The sequence below is a fragment of the Apodemus sylvaticus genome, chromosome 12, assembly GCF_947179515.1.
Source record: "Apodemus sylvaticus chromosome 12, mApoSyl1.1, whole genome shotgun sequence".
NCBI classification, from domain to species: Eukaryota; Metazoa; Chordata; class Mammalia; order Rodentia; family Muridae; genus Apodemus; species Apodemus sylvaticus.
The window spans coordinates 80,119,328-80,136,647 of record NC_067483.1 but is presented as its reverse complement, the minus strand read 5'-3'; the positions used below and the strand labels follow the sequence as shown (position 1 = coordinate 80,136,647).

Genomic DNA, 17,320 nt, shown 5'->3' with positions numbered 1-17,320 from the left:
GCTGCTGGAAAGGGAGGCATATACCTGGGAGAGATAAAGAAGTTCAGATTAGGTAGATGGGTGGAGAGGAGGAGAGAATGCAGAGAACGTGTGCAGGTCACCTCTAACACCCCACCACTCCCGTTTGTTTCCTCTAATAGAATAAAAAGGGGGAAATGGGTTTGGAATTTTAAAGTCCGTTCTGAAGGACCTCGGTTTCCCCAATTCACATTGTGAAGTGATAGGACTAGATGCCCCCCTCCCAGCTGTGGCTTTCCCTGTAGGACGGGGAAGCAGAAGGTTCGGATAGGATAGGAGGTAAGGAAGCACGGGTCAACCTACCAAGGTTCCCCACTCCCTCCCCAGCCCTCCTAGGAACACGGGACAGCCAGCTCGACGTCAATCTTTAAGCTTCTTTATTGTGCTAACACTGTTGCCTCAGAGCTCAGATCTCACACACAGAACAATTCAGCCCTGACATCCACCTACCCAGGGCTGGGGGGCCCTCTGCCTTGGCTGGGGACACCTGGCTTGTACCTCTGCGGTTCTGGGACACCGACAGCTCTCCTCTCCCTTCCTCTCCCTGGACGGAGGACTCTGAACCGTCTTTCTTCTGTCCCCACCACCACCACCTCCTCCTCCCACTTCAGGGGAGGAGGCTCTGCCCCTGCTTGGCTTCTCAGAGGGAAATTCCCTTACCACCGCTAGGTGGCCGAGGAGAGCCGGGTCTGCGGGCCCGAATCTGTCCCCAGCTGCGGGCGGAGAGCCCCCCAACCGCCTCCCAGCCGGGGCGCAGCCCGGTGCTGCGCGCTCACACTAACAGGCCGTCCTTGCACGAGCGCTGCTCGACCTGGGCACAGTCGGCGCAGTCGGCCGGCTCCGCGCTCTTGACCTTGATGTAGACGGGGGAGGGACCCGCTTCGCAGGCGGCGGAGGCGGTGCGGGGCACTAGGGCCACGTCCTCGGGGCCGCCGCAGGGCGGAGGCGCGTACTTGCGGCGCAGGGAGCGGCTGACGTTCTGCGTCGGGTACCCCAGGAGGTGGGTGACGCGGCTGCCGCGCCCGCTGGCCTTGCACCCGGGCGCCTCGGCGTCCACTCTGGAAAACAACAGGCGGGCGCGTGAGCTGGCTCCTCCACGGCGCGGCGTTGGCACGGCCTGGGCAGAGCTGGGGGCTCTTGGCAACTTCTCGTCTCCCGCGCCCCCCTCCGCCTGTCCCATCACTTCTAGCTCTCTGAACCTCAACTTTCTCTCCCTTCTTCACATTCCTGGGCCAGCGACCCTGCAGCGCCCCCGTGCCACCATCCCCACCCTTCACACCCTGTTTGGCCTCGAGTGTCCCAGCTCATGGAGGGCAGCCACAGTCAGGTGGCCCTTTGTCCCTTTCTAGTGCTTGGCTAGAAGGGAGCCTTAGTGATCCGGGAACTGTGTCCCTCCTTTCCTTGACTGACCCTCACCCTGAACTCTGACAAGCTCTCCTCGCCTCCTGTCCCTCGCACTTCTTTTCCTCTGTCCCCAAGGCATGCAATCATTAGCACTGCTATTCTTGTTCTATTTTTATTTCTAGATAGCTTCTAATATAAGTTATTAGCACTATTGGTGTTAACGCTTCTTAAATAGGCATGTTGAGCTTCTTGCCGGCGCAGTACAAGGGAAAGGTGAAAACACATGGTCCCTGCCCTCCAGGAGCTTACAGTCTAAGCCAAACAGACTGGAGGCTGCATAGACGACAGGAAGGAAAGGGGAAAGCAAGGAGCAAAGGTCAAGATTGGAGCGGGAAGGGAGAAAGACAGAAAAGCCATGCGGCGAGTGGGCAGGTCGTCATGCTGAAGTCCCAGCACTCCATGGCGATGGCGGGCAGGTTTGGAATGGGGTTCCCAGCCGGCCGATGGCAGGCAGGGGTGAAGAGGACAGGGCGCCGGTCCCCCGCCGTGCAGCAGCATGCAGCATGCATCAGGTTTTACCTGATCTCACTAGCCAAGTCGCCGCCGCAGGCCCCTCCGCCGACCCCGCCGCCGACCCCGTAGCCGAAGGCACCGCGGGCACCACCGGCCCCGGCGCCTCCGCAGCAGCAGCAGATGAGCCCCCAGATGCCTAGTGCCAGGCAGGCCAGCATGAGCAGGGAGCCCAGCACTGCGCCGACGATCATGCCTACGCGCTGGGAGTCTGTGGAGAGAAGTGGAGGGGAATCAGGCTTCTGACAGCCTGATGCATGCCAGGGCAGATGTCTGTGGGAAAGAACCCAGGCCCTGGGATGCCCAGTGAGGAAGCTGTGAGAAGGAGGGTAAGTGTAGGTGACTTCCAGATACTCTAAACAAAGGCCTCGCCTGACAGCGACTGAGACCAGATGAGGTTCCAAAATAGAGATCTTAGATACCTGCAATCCAATCCCGAGCCCCTCCTCCCCCACCCAACCCCCAAGCCAGGGGATTCTTAGGGCTGCTGTACCCACCTGAGACTTTCACCTCTACCACACAGACGCTATAGCCCACGTGGTTGGCCACTGTGCACTGATACAGCCCATCGTCGTCCGCGTTGATGCCCTTCAACACCAGGTCTCCGTTGCTCAGGCCTGAGATGGGAAGAGCATCAGAGGGGTACAGAGACTGAGAATAGGGGTCTCCGAGAACTCCTACCCTGCCCAGCCCCTGTGAGGTGGAGGATGGAGTGCCACCCTAAAAAACAAGGAACGTGTATACAAGCACACCCAAGTCTGCTTCACTCCAAAGCTGACCCATGCTCCCCTTGTTGAAACAGAAAAACAAAAACAAAAAACAAACAAACAAACAAAAAAAAAAAACGAGGAAAAGACCCCTCTCTCAGAAAGAAGACAGAGTTGCCATTAACTCCCTGTGACCTTAGGGAAACACATTCTGGCTCAGCACTGGTTTGAAAAGTAAAGACAGAGTTAGACCAGAGGAATTGGGGGGGAGGGGTACCCTGTAGCTTTGTAATTCTTTCATTGTGGTGATGTTATTCCAGTTCTTTAAGTGCTAGGAGCCTCAGACTCCTTATCCTCTCTAATCCTCTCATGCTAGTGATGGCAGTTCCCAGTAAGTATTCCCTTTTTCATCTGCCACAGAGGTGTTAAGCCACTTGCCTGAGATTTTCTACCAATCAGCATCCTAGCCAGGACTCAAGGCCAGCTCTGCCTGGACCGTGTGGGCTCTCCAAATTACCCATGCTGCTTTAGACTGGCACTCCATTTGCGCCTTCTCTCCTTCCCTCAATAACAGCTGCCTGGACTTGCCCAAACAAGCAGCCTCTCACCGGGGTGCTGGGTCTGACACCCTAGAAGTCCCCTGCCAGCCCCCACCCCGCCCCCACTTCCCAATCCCCTAACTTTTTTTTTTCACTCTCCCTCGGTCAGGCCCCCTCACCTTGATTGATGGAGCTGTGGAATGACTCTTGGTAAGAAAGCTCAGAGTGGAAGCTGTGCTGTGCGTGGTAGGACCCAGCTCGGTAGGGATGACTGTGCCCACTGATCTTGGCCCACTTGTAGGAGAGGGGCTGAGAGCCTCCGTTGGCAAAGCACTTCAGTACCACGTCATTGCCTTTTGACATGTGGCCTTCCGTCCAACACATGGGCACCGCGGGACGTGCTGTAACAAGGCAGGCAATTATAAGCCCAGGAGAAGCCAAAAGCCCGAGCCAGGCTCACAGCAGCGGCCAATCTGCGCTTGACTCTGAAGTGCAGATTGGGGAAAGGGGGAGCCCGGAAGAATCTGGTCATACCTTGGACGGTGACAATGACCTTCCTGGTGGCCATAGTGGTCTTCTTCACCCGGCACTCATAGGTTGCTGTGTCAGACACCTGCAGGTTCATGAGGTTGATGGAGGCGTCATACTGACTGGGGTCTGAGGCTGCAAAGCGGACCCTCTGCTGCAGATGCGGGAGGTTGCCGTGACCGATCCTCTTGTCTTGATAAGTAAGAAACTGTGAAGCAGAGAGGAAAACAGAGATGTTGGGACAAACCCAGCCAAGGAAGGGTGTGGGATTTGTCGAGGGCAATTCGCTGACCTTCTCTAAGACTCAGTTTTCTCAACTGAAAATGGGCATATGATGGTGTCGGGCACCATCTTACCAAATGAGTGACAGCAGATGGGATCAGATAGTCTGGAGAAATGGAAGGTCAGACTGGAAGCTTCTAAAGGCAGGGCCCACACTCAATCTCCGCCACCCCCGACAACTTGATATGGGGTAGAAGGAGGTAGAGAGCCGGTCTGGCTTGACTCCCAGCTGGATGGCTCCTATCCCTGTTGCCTCATTCCCTGAGAGATCTTGGAGGAAGTTCAAGGCCCTGGTTTCCTCCTTTGCCTTCCTTCTCCCTCGGGATGTTGGCTTCCCATCAAGTTGACGCCATAGGATCCGGAGAACCCTGTGGCAAACACTTACCACATTCTCCCTATGTGAGGGCTCTGAGTTGACTTGCATCCACTCAATGTCCAGACCATTGGGACCAAAATCCTCGGGATCCAGCATGTAGGGACAGCCTAACCTCACGTTGTCACCTTCTGCCAGGTACAAGACCTCCTGGCCATCCCCGTTGATCCTTACAGCAGACAACAGTGCTGGCGAAGTGGAGAGAGAGAATAGAAATGCTTAGTGGTTAGTCTCCACCCCACTGCTACCTGTTCGCAGGATCTCAGTGGGGCTTCCATAGGAATGAGGGACTCTGTGAGTGTGTGTGTGTGTGTGTGTGTGTGTGTGTGTACTGGAATAAGCAATACTGTGTGTGTGTGTGTGTGTGTGTGTGTGTGTGTGTACTGGAATAAGCAATACTGTGTGTGTGTGTGTGTGTACTGGAATAAGCAATACTGTGTGTGTGTGTGTGTGTGTGTGTGTGTGTGTGTGTACTGGAATAAGCAATACTGTGTGTGTGTGTGTGTGTGTACTGGAATAAGCAATACTGTGTGTATGTGTGTGTGTACTAGCATAAGCAATACTGTGTGTGTGTGTGTGTGTGTGTGTGTGTGTGTACTGGCATAAGCAATACTGTGTATATGTGTGTGTGTACTAGCATAAGCAATACTGTGTGTGTGTGTGTGTGTGTGTGTGTGTGTGTGTGTGTACTGGCATAAGCAATACTGTGTGTACGTGTGTGTGTACTAGCATAAGCAATACTGTGTGTGTGTGTGTGTTATTCATCTCTGGGCATCCTTGAGAACTTGTGTATATATTCTAGACTATATATTCTAGACTTGTATAGATGATCATTTGAGTATTGTTTACATACACAGAGCTCCTGTGTTGTATTCATGTATTTGCATGTATGGATATAATATATATTATGTATACTCAAATGTGTGTTATCTGTCTATGAGTCTTTACAGCTGAAAAGATGTTCATGTACATGACCATGTAGGATAGCTACCTTCATATTTATACGATAGTGTGCGCATTTGTGTGTGTGTGTGTTCATGTGTGAAACACCCAGAGTTATTAGATGTTTTATTGGCAGAAACAGGCTATTTAAAAGCCACCTGCATGGGCTGGGCTTAGGCTCTATCTGGGTCAAGTGAAGTGTTCTAGCCAGAAGCAGAAGAGTGGATACATGACTCCAGGCCTCTTTCCATCCTGAAAATTAAAACTATAGCTGTGTATGCTGGTGTGGTGATGCTGATCGTGGTGGTGCTGATGGTGGTGGTGGTGGTGGTGGTGGAGGTAGTGGTGGTAGAGGTAGTGGTAGTGTGTGTGTGTGTGTGTGTGTGTGTGTGTGTGTGTGGTGTATGATAACGTGTCTGACTATATGAGTGTTCTAAGTGACAGTATGTGCCTTTACTTGACATTGGACAGCTCCAGTCTAGAGCCTGACCTTGTTCATGTGCATGTCTTTGTCTGGGGCAGGTTTGTTTTGTTTTGTTTGTAGAATGATCCTTGTATAGCTAAATATACCACTGTAGACTGTGTGTCCTCCTTGTGTGACCGTGTGGTTCCAGTGAAGCCACTCCCACTTGCCTGCTCCCACTGGGGCCCCTCCTGCCACTGAGTCAGAGCGGGGAGCCCAAGGTTTGGAACCAGGATCAGGAAGCTTAGGACTGAGCTCCTCTCCCTCCCTACCCTGAAGCCTCAGGCAAGCTCTGGCCCCAACCGGTTAGACCTAGAGAAGGATAAGGGGGGGAGTGAACCCCAGGCTCCACCCTAGACACTCCGCTCCTACCTCCAGTCTCCAAAGCAGTCCTTCCACAAAGCCCTCACCAAGCATGTCTGTGGAGGCCCTTTTGAGTAAACATGCTTTGGGATCCCAGGCCCAAATCTCAGGGAGTCTTTCCCCACTCCCTTCCCCCCCACATACACACACACACACACACACACACACACACACACGCAGGTACACACCATCCTGGGCAAAACAAATAGACACAGGCAAGTTCTTTCAAGTCCTCAAAATGTGAATATATGCCCATGCACTCTCCTCTTTCTTACACACAAAAACTATTGGATCTATACACAGACACACAGTTACGGGCAAACAGAACACACATTAGTCTAGGACACACCCACTGCATGCTCTGGTAACTTCCTGCGCGTCCATTCAAGACCAGACACATCTGTAGGAGCCCTGAGTTCCAGGTGTTCTCCAGTTCCTGGCTCTGGAGAAGCTAGCAAGGGCCTCGCATGTCCCCCAACATCTTAAGCCGACACTGGACCTGCCCCCCTCTAAACCAAGGCTAGCCCCCATACATTTGACGACCTGAAAAGACTGCAACTTGATCTCGAACAGGCGGCCTAGCTTCTGGGACTCTAACGGGACCTGGAGATGCCTCTTCCTGCCTTAGGCCAAGAGAATACCAGCTCATTCCTAAGATAAGGATCCTGATGCCATCTGCCAGATCCTGGGGCGTTGAGAAGCCAGCCAGGGATGAGCCAGAGTTCTGCTGAGAGCAGAGCCTCCACCCTGGGGATGAGCCACTGGAAACCGCTGACGCTGACGCAGGGAGGATTCCCTTAACCTGCACCTCGGAGGTCAGCCAGGCAGCCCGGCGGAGGGTAAGTGTTCAGAGATAGGGGCTGGGGTAGAAGGGGGAGAGCCTGCGCCAGAACAGACTGACTCTACCCTGTTGCTTCAATTGTCTCAGGCCAAAGAGCCTCACCCTCGCTCCTCAGTCTCCTTAGATGTTTCCCTAAACGGCTCCTCCCAAGGGTTCCAGCCATTTCGTACCTCCTCCCACCCCTTTGGCATATCGCGCTGGTTTATCTTGCTGTGACACCAGGAAAGGATTTCCAGGGAATTTAAGAGAAAAAGGAGGCTGTGTTGAGGGAAGAATCGGGATGAAAGCAGGCATAGGAAAGAGTGCTAGGACTTGAGGAGAGAGAAACAGGGGGAAGTCCAAGAGGCTGTCCAAGGACCTGGTGGTTGTTCCTTATAAAGTCTCCAGGGCTGACTGTGGAGAAAGACACCTCCTCAGTAAGTGTCTGATTTCAGCTAAGAAACCTATTCTGAATTCTCGAGCTAATTTCAAACTGAAAGGGGGAAAGAGACGACAAGGGCAGCTCAGAGAAAGTTTTGGCACACATGACTTCACGCAGCAAGCGCTGAGCCTGCATACCTTCACCCATATACCACACACGGAGATATCCCAGCTCTCCTGGCACAGCCTCGGCTCCTTAAGTGGGCACTGCCCAAGGGGCTTTCAGCAAAGCCAGCAAAGGGAGCAGCAGGCATCTTGCTAGATATTTAGCCATCACACACATACATGCGTGGACACACATACACACACACACACAAGGCATGCATATTGCCACACACAGAAACAGGATGAAACAGCCCCCCTTCCCTCTTGCCTTCTTCTACCCATCATCCTACATCTAGGACACCCCCCCCCCCCGCCCACCTCAGGAGGGGCTCCATGCTATTTTCTGCAATACTCAATAGAATGTCCCTTGCCAGGACTTGCCCAATGCCGGGCAGGCCGCCATAGTGTTCAAAGCCAAGCCCTGCCTTCCGCGAGTGCCCCAGAGAGGTGAAGGGGCTCTGGGAGCCTCCCATCTGTCCTTTCCACATCTTCTCAGCCTCACCGCCTAAGAGGCATCACCTGTGGGCTCTCAGCACATGGGGTGCAGCGCGGAGGTCCCAGGCCTGGATTCTTACTAGCTAGGATGGAAACAACCCAGCATGTGAAGCCCTTTCAAGGCAGACAGCTTTCCTGCCCAAGGCTCTGGCTTGAGGGGGCTGGCCCTTCCACTGGGAAGAGCACACAGACTGTCTAAAGGAAGCAGATCATTGGCAGGCTCCTCCTCACCCCCACCCAGAGCCGCTGCACACCCAACCCCACCTGCAGTTCCCACAACTAACTCCAGACCTCCAAGTAAGCCCTGTCTCCAGCTCCCAGCGTGGGAACAGCACAAAAGGCACCTTGCACACAATAATATATGAGCGACACGGGCTGTCAGTTACCATGAAGATCTATTCAAAGCCTCTGTACACAGACTGACACTGCCCCAAGCCTTCAGGTACGGGATCTCCTGGGGAGAAGCCCCCGCCTCGGCGGTATCTAAATCAGTGTCAGCAAAGTGAAGGCAGATGCTCCCTACCAGTGCCCCTTAGCTCATCCGTGAGGCTCCTCTGCAAGCCCACGAGCATCCCTGACCTTCGGTGTCATGCCGGGTATCCCTGCCCCTGCCCAGCCCCATACCTGGGCTCAGGCACACAAGAAGCAGATGGAACGCTCTTCGAACTCCCATGTCTCTAGGCTTGGTCTGTCCTCCACCTGAGCTGGGCTCCAGTGGGCTGGTGGTGGTGGGTGGAAGGGGTAGGTGGAGGGAGGGGGAGCGGAGGGCCCAGACACTGCCCGGGGTGGCAGGAAGGTGCAATGAGTGCCAGGCTGAGAAGCAGCCGGAGTTATTTCTATAGGAGGGAGGGGGCCTGGTCCCCGCCTTGGGGAGGAGCCCAGGTAGCCCTAATTAGCAGGGTGACAGGATGGCCTACCCAGGCATTAGCCAGCCCTCACCCAAGCTCTTCCCTGTCCCAAGAGTGGTGCAGGGTGACCAGCGGGACTTGTAATTAGGCACCTGTTAAACCTCCACTTCCTCCTGGCCAAGTCCTCGGGGTGACAACAGTCGCCCCATTTTCCAGCGTCCACGGAGTTCCTCTCACCACTCATCGGCTGCCACTTCCCTGGGGGAAGTGGGAAAGAGGAAGGAGAAGCCAGATTTCTGGAGGAAGACTGACCAGCATTTGAAGGGTTAACATGGACCAAAGTCAGCCCTGAGACTCAAGCACGTTGCAGACCTAGATTTCCGGGGTCCCAATCCCTTCAAGCATGCCTTGTGCTCCAGGTCAGGTTTAAAAGATAATGTATCAGAGAAGGGATCCCTCTGTCTTGCTGGGCCCTGGGAGGAAAGCCCAGGTAACAGGAGCTACAGGAATGCAGCTTTCCTCTGTCCCTTTAAATGGCCTGAAGCTCCTGGGTGAAGAGGGAAAGCAAGGGGTGTAAGAATAGGTAGGGTCTTCCCACACTACTGTTTCTCCATCCTTGCTGGCATGAAGATCATCCCCAAAGTTTAAGGATCCCAGAGAGCAGGAAATGCTATGATGGGTTTACCTCCCACACAGACCTCTATCAGTTCACGAAGGCCTGAAGAAGAGGGATGGGATTTGTGGGGGTAGTGAGGGACTGTGCACTGTGAGGGCATGTTTGAGGTAGGCAGGACAGGAGGTCATGTGAGTGTGTACACCTCTCACAGGGATGCCAGTGGGAGAAGGACTGGGCCCCTCTGTGAGCTTTCTTCTGGAATTTCGTGGTATCTCAGCCAGGCCCTGAAGGTTTAATGTAGGCCCAGTGTTAATTGGAGTCAGAATCCCCTAAGAACAAAGACCCTCAAAGCCTGGACTGTCTACTGGGCAGCCAGCCATCACAGTGACCAAGCCAGCACAGTTCTAGGCAGGGTGGGAGGGTCTTAGCCAGCAGAAGGGGGAAGGCCAGGCACTGTTGGCTGGTCCATGCATTCAGGACAGTTCCCTAACCTTCTCTGGATTCCAGGACTATCAAATAGGATGCAAGTTATGAGGAACCTCATTTAACAGCTTGGGCCCTTGAGCGAGCCTTTTCCACTACTGACCTGGGGCTCAGGAAGGGCAGAGGGGGAAGAGTCTTCAGGAGAGTTATGGGACTCAGACCCAACCCCTTGGAAGAATAAGACAGGACAATAAGGAAGCACACTGAGTCCACGCAGCTGTGTTCCAAACCCCTTTACCCAAACTACCAACAATAACAGGTTGCTCCGGGGCCTACCAGATGTACACAGTGATGAGCCTTATTTCCCTATCTATTTTGAGATTTATGGGGTTGTCCTGAGCCTTTGGAAAAACAGGGGTCATTATCCCCATTCTACAGGTAGGGGAAGAGAAGCCCAGAGAAACAAAGATTCAGTTCAGTTGCAGCTACTGGCCAACTAGGGATAGCCAGGCATCCTGGCACTCAGTACCGAGTGGTCCAAAAGAGAGCCTGGTAGCCATATCAGAGACTACTACTACACATCAGAGGGAAGCATGGAAGGCCAGTGGTGAGTGGAGAAGGAAGCAGACAGGACCAGGAAGAGGGAAAACGAATAGAAAGGCTGAACCTGTGGTTCCACTGAACTGGCGTGGAGGGATCCATTAGTGCTCTAGATCTGAGCTAATGCACAGTAATGGCTGCCTCTGGGGTTAAGTTTGAGGTTAGTTGAAATTATGAATGAGGCTGAGGTCGGATATGAGGTTGGAATTAACGTTAAGGTCAGTATTAAGGTTAGAATTGCAGCAAGAAGTGCAGCGGGTGCTGCAGCTCCGAGTTAAGGCGGGACGCTGTGCTATGGTAAGAAGTCTGTTTTCAGTGTCATCCGCAGATCTGCGTGTGCATACAGGTTGAGGTAACTCAAAGGCCAGGCTGAAGTTGATTTAAGATTTGTCACAAGTGAATTTGAATTGAGTTTGGGAGTTAAGTCAGCAGAATGTGGCTGGGGTTAAAATGCGAGTGAAAAGGTGTAATCAAAAGTGAGATTTTTATGATATAGAAAGATAGCAGCCCCCACCTGCTAAATCCAGGTTTGGCTCAGCTCTGGAAGCATAGTAGTGGGGTGCATAGTGATGTACCCAGTGACTGAGGGACGGATTCAAGCGTGCTCGAGCCCAGATGAGAGGGCATGAAGCAACTCAATCCCATAACAAATGTAACTTCTGAAGTCCTGCTCCACCACCTGCTCACAGCCTGAGGAAGCTCACAGATGCAGGAAGCTATGAGTAACCAGTGGATTCTGTCGCCAGACTGGACCAGACGATGAGGCCCATCAGGGAGATTTTCTGGGGAGGGATCCGATGGTGGAGCCTTGGAGAGGTTGAGGTTGAGGGGCCGGAGAAGAATAAGGACCTATTAGAAAAAGTACTTTTGAGGGGATCACAGAGAGTCCCTCAAAGCTGGACAAGGCAGACAGCATCATCTTTGGTCCCCCCTGACCTACTGAAGGCTAATTGTCACCTGCCTGCAATTTGGAGCCCGTAAAAGAAGCTGTCAACCTCCCTGCCTTATGCCTTGCGGGGGAGGGGGAGTTGGGGGAGGGGAAAAGATACCAGTCATAGAGCCAGTCTAGTGTTCCCACATTTGAGACTGGCCTGGATTGGCCTGCAGCCCAGTGGCTCTCTAGGCCTCTGTCTCAGCAAAGGACAAGGGTCCCACTCCTGAGAGGCATTCTGCTCTAAATCTTCCCTTGCCTTTCCTACACCATCTGTCTCCGCCTTAAACTTCCCATTTTTACCCCACGCCACCCACTTCCCTTTCAGATCCCATAAAGGTCCAGGCTGACATCAGAAAAATCTTGGACTTCCGTGCCACCAGAGGACAGTAGCTCTTGCTTCTATTCTCGGACAGAAATACAAAGTTAAAGACAAAGACCTAGAAACGAGTGAACAGAGACTGTGAGGGATAGAAGAGATGCGACAGGAAATCAGAGCCAGCTTCGGAGATGTTGTACAGTCCAACCCCGATCCCTGTGAAGGACAGGGAGCCTAAATACCTTCTCTGCAATCCGCACAAACCCCTAGCTCTTTCTTCTCTCCCCACCTGACTTGCCCCAGTCCCTCTCCAAGCTCCCTACAGGTTCAAGACCCCTAGCTGACTCAAAACTACAACCTGACCCCCTTCTAGACTGGCCTCCCTCATGGCCAGCCCCTCCACCCCCTCTTCTATGCCCCCATGTAGACCTAGAGCTCACCCCCAGAACATTCAGGGACAGGTTAACCAACTGAGCAAGTTTCAGAAGGGTTCCGGAGCAGGAGTTAAGAATCACCACAGGGAGACAGATGGTATGATGTGGGTCTCAAAGCAAGATGGTGATGGAGAGGCTGGATTCTGGAAGCCGAGGAGCTACTGCAGGCACTGACTTCCCAGCAGATTTCAGTGAAGGTAATAAGATGTAGGACTACTGGATGAGGCCAAGGGCAGGGGTTCGGAGATGGTGCTGGTGGATGAAGGATCACTCTAAGTTCTGACAGGAAGGATCAGAGTCAGACTGGAGGAGAGCAGATCTGTCAGTGCTAAGGTCTGAAGATGAGTGGTGCAGCCGCAGGTTTTAACTCAAATAAGAGCTGCAAGCAATAGCTTCAAACGCAGGTGACCCAAGAATTCTCTGGGCCCATCATCCAGCTTCCTGAGCCTCTGTATTTCCACCGGCTCGCCTCAGAGAGCCGGGTGTACCATCAGGCAGTACCCCAGGACTGACCTGGCTCGCACAGTCTCGACTTCTGAAAGAGTGGCATGGCCCACTACTTTCAGTGAGGCTCAAGGGTCATGGGTGGTTGACTGAATGTCATCAATGGAAATGCTGGGAGGGCAAACAAAGGTGAGAGGGAATCCCTTGTAAAGAGTGTGTGGAATCCTAATGACAGAGCTGAGGGAGAACCGAGAAGCCTTGACGCTAAAGGTGTCTTCTCATCACGAAGCTCAGCTGTATCTTTATCCCATGGAACTTCATCTGGACTTCATGCAGGGAAAGAGCAAAGGGTCTCAGCTTCTCTCCTACAGTGTCACCGCGGATGGGAGACACAGCGAGGGAAGGGACACTTAGCCCATGGTGTGATAAGCTGTGCTAATAATAGTCACAAGGTCCTGCTTGGTGGAGATGATGTTTAAGGAGAGATTGAAAAGGTTATTGATGATAATGAGCCCGGGGACGGTAGAGGACCCCCAGAGGTGGCCAGAGCTATGTCTCTGTGCTTGGGAAGTAAGCCAGGGTCCTGCCAGACACAATTCAGAAAAATGAAACCAGGAGTGACTGCCGGTGATTATTTTTGGATGGAGTAGATAAAATCCTTGAGAACTAAGCATCTTGGAACCTTCAGCTCAAACCCTACGAGTACTTCACTGGGATCATAGCCAGGTCCTCGGGATAGATTCTACAACTCAGATTGATTGGCTTGCACCCTGCGCCCCCATGTGTGGCGACAGATTGTGTGATGAATTCATCTCTCTATATCCGGTGGGACCTTGGCTTTTGGACTTGTAGGAATAAAATTTGCTTTTGGCTTCAATCCTTGGACTTTCCAATCACATATCTTCAAAGAGAAGCTGTGGTCCCCTCAACTCCCAGGGTGGTCCCAGACCTGGCCTGCTCTAAACAGCTGCCCAGGGAGGTAGGGGTGGAGAGAGGCATCAGAAGAAAGCTGGTATCTGGTTCCGAGCTTTTCCCACTGAGCCTGACCAGGCAGGCCCTCCCTCTGCCCTCCCTGGTTGTTTTCTGTTGCCTGGATACCTGGATAAAGAACTGAGTGAGAGAAGGTGGGGCTTTCTCAGCTCCTGCCAAGCCTGGTTGGAGACGGAAGTGTTAACTCTCAGGAGAGCCATAAGCCCGGCCCAAGAGTAAAGAGGAAACCTCCCCTCCTCCTCCTCCTCCTCCAGGTTCCTCCCTCCAATCCTTCCCCGAGGAAGCCTCTGCAAAGCCCAGTTTCCCCGCCAACCACCGACACTGTCCCACGTAAGGCTCACCATACAGAGTGGATACAGAGAGCTTTAGTCTTAGAGATTCTGAACCTGTTTAGTGTGGCCCCAGAGTGGGGCTGGGGCTGTGCCTTTCACACACAGGAAGACACAGGTGGACTGAACTTTCTGAGTACCGAGCACTTCTCTGGGTTCCATTAGCAGGTAGGTCATGGGCACCCTGTCTCTCAGGGAACGCACGCCGGGTTCTGCAACCATTTGCCTAAGGTTTACAAAGAAGACTGGAACTCTGGCAATTCTCCAAGGTCTCCTCTAGCCATACCTTCTTGTGATTTGTTGCTCATTCCCGTTAGCCCAGAGACAGACAATCTCCAGCAGTCGTGGAGGTGTGGGGGGGGGGGGGGGGGGGATTCACAGACTCTGAGCAGTCCTCCTCTTTCTGGGAGGCTGAGAAAAATCACCACTTCAACTGCACCATTGTCCTAGGACCAAAGTCATCAAAGCCATTGAAACAGTGACCACCCTCTCCATGAAGGATATAGGAATGAATGCAGGAGTTTGAGCCTCAAGAGAAAAATCGGGGACCAGGACAGGAGTTGTGGGCATCAAAGCAGAGGTAAGGGGTTAAACTCTTTAAGGACAGATAAATCACGATTTCCTGGGATACATCTCAGTGGGCCGGTCACCTTTCGATAGGAAGGGACCTGAGGTCTCTAGTGAGTAGTTGCCTTTACTATGAAGCTTCCAGGCTTCACAAGAATGTAACAGGAGGGGTGTGGCCGAAAGAACAGAAAGTGAGGAACTCTCTGTCCCTAAACCTCCAAGCCTGTGTGCCCAGACTTCTTGTCTGAGACTTCAGCGTCTTCTTTCTTCTGTCACCTAAACAGCTGCCACCTTTCCTCACCCCCAAAACCCTGCAGAGCTTTGAACTCTGAGAGCCCCTTTCATCTGAGCCTATTCAAAGTGCTTTTACTGAGACCAATTAATGCCCAGCTGTGACCCAAGTCCCACACAGGGGTGCTGAGGCTTTCAGGAGCACCAAAGGACATCCCAGCACCCGCTGAGTCAGGGGCTACAAGGCTAGGCCACCGAGCCAGCAGCAGAGTCATACCCAGCTGGGATGGATGCAAAGGTTCAGAGACCGCCCCCCCCCCCACACACACACACAAGCCACAGCAGGGCCTGGCAACAGGCTCACGTGGGTAGGTAGGGCATAGGGGCCAGGCAGAAGCTAGGGCGTGCATGCCTGAGACACAGCTGCTTGCAGATCTGACTCAGCCACTGGGTTCCCTAGTCTGGACTACTCTAGTCTGATGGATTCCAGAGGCATACAATAAGCTATGAGATTCTTGGGCACTAATATGTACCTTTCTGCATACGACAATAGAAATGTAATAAATAAAAGCATCTGAGCCTGGTGTGGTGGTGCATGCTTTTAATCTCAGAACTTGGGAGGCAGAAACAGGTAGATCTCTGTAAGTTAGAAAACATCCTGGTGTACACACAGTGAGTTCCAGGATATCCAGTGCTATGTAGAGAGGGACTATCTCAAAAACAAAACAAAACAAAACCAAAAACCCTGCTATAACTTAGTTACTAATAGTTTGAGCACTCAAAACAAACAAACAGAAAAAGGTTTACAACAACAAAGAGAATGCACCAACACTAAGACACCTCCTATTTATCTCCTGGTCCCCATCCCACCCCCTCCCACTGCCCTCTGCAGCCTCTCAGAAAAACCCAAGACTGATCTGTGGCTTGGAGGAAAGCACAAAGCCACTTGTGCCTCTGAGCATAAGGTCAGCGGAAGTCTCCCTAGCAGAAAGAGCTGAGCAATGGGCCGAGAGCTAACCTTTAGAGGCAAGACTGAGGCTGGTCATTCCTGATCGCTGAGCCTGGGGGTACCCAAGAGCCCTCGATACCACACGTTTTTGTACCCCACCTCGCTTCACTCCCACCCCATAGGCTGTATTCACCCCACTTCCTACTGACTCAACCACTGTTGCCACAGAAGGACCCACCTACTTCAGCCAGGTGACTGGCTTCTGTATGGAACTAGTCGCACTGCCAGTCACCATTAAGAGGGCTAGGGAGGGGCTGGAGATACGGCTTGAGAGTAAAGTGTTTGCCTGGCATATGCGAGGTTCCCATTCATTCCCCAGCAATAAAAAGTTCACCCCACAAAGTACCTTAGAAAGAGCGGGTAGGAGGTTTATCCGAGGTGATAATATGGAGCTGACCAAGACCCCATCCGCTCTCAGAACTACCCCACTTATAAGAACCGGGCTCTAGTAGATGAGCCAGCAGGCTTTGGAGGCTACCAAAGCCTGTGAAGAGTCAGTCTCTCACGAATTCTGAGAGAAGGTATCAAACCCCCTCCTCCACATCATGGGCCAATTTGAAAACGTTAATGGGACTAGAGGACCAATTGTTTGTGTTGATTCTCTCCCAAACCATCTTTGTGTATGTGTAGATGTATATAACTACATATGGTTAGCTTCTTTTTTTTTTTTTAAGATTCTTTTATTTTTATGTGTGTGGCTATTTTGCCTGCATGCACAGGTGTGTGCACCACACACATGCCTGATGCCATGTATCCCCTGGAACTAGAGTTGCAGACAGGGTGAGCTTCCATGTGGGTGCTGGGAATTGAACCTCTAGAGGAGAGACCAGTGCTCGTAACCGCAGAAACCATCACTCATAAACTGAACCATCTTCCCATTCTTAGTTGGCTATAGTCTCTCCTCCAGAGCCAGACCTTTTTCCCTGTGCCTAAACCCTTTCCAGTCTGTCTCATTCAGGGGGCCGTGGGCTCTGCAAGCCCCCCAGCAGCTATGGTCAAATGTCAGACTTATACCTACGAACATGGCTCTTATTTCTCTATGTAGGCTCAGGAGGTGGTAGTGGGAATGAAGCCTCCTCCTCCTCTAGCTTGCACAGTAGAGGGGGTGGGGGGTGAGAGGGGGTGGGGGGTGAGAAGGGGTGGGGGGTTGAGAGAGGGTGGGGGGTAAGGGGGGTGGGGGAGTGAGGGGCGCATTCTTTTCAGCTCTGCAGACAGCCAGACAAATAGCAGGTACCAACGATGGTTCTGACATTCTTGAGAAAGAAAGTCCTCTGAACCAGATGAGGCTTATTCTGTGATCCCAGCATCAACCGAACAATCGGTGGTGCCACTGTGCCAGCTAGAGGCAGACTGGAATCATTGGTGACAGCGCCCAATGCTTTCTCTCCTATTGCGGGCTGGGCACCACATCTCCTAAGACCTTTAGGAAGGAATGGATACACATCTCTAGATTGGAGGGCATTGAGTAAGAAGTTTGTCCCCCCCCCCCCCATCCAAGGGAGCTTCCCACCTAGCTGTATAAAAGCAATAGTCTTCTGGTCGAGGAAGGTAGAGAGGGTGACTGGGGAAGCCACTGGCTCCTGAGGAAA

The 17,320-nt window shown here is 52.7% G+C and overlaps 1 protein-coding gene across 1 annotated transcript; it reads right to left on the bottom strand.

The window, feature by feature from the left end:
- Nucleotides 1–436: 436 nt before the first annotated feature.
- On the bottom strand, nucleotides 437–8,663 carry Vsig8 (V-set and immunoglobulin domain containing 8). Its single transcript, XM_052200955.1, has 7 exons — nucleotides 8,615–8,663; nucleotides 4,374–4,549; nucleotides 3,713–3,914; nucleotides 3,358–3,579; nucleotides 2,430–2,549; nucleotides 1,942–2,143; nucleotides 437–1,076 (listed from the first exon to the last, which is right to left on the bottom strand). Exons 1-7 carry the CDS (start codon nucleotides 8,661–8,663, stop codon nucleotides 791–793), a joined length of 1,257 nt encoding a protein of 418 aa, XP_052056915.1. The 3' UTR covers nucleotides 437–790.
- Nucleotides 8,664–17,320: the final 8,657 nt, after the last annotated feature.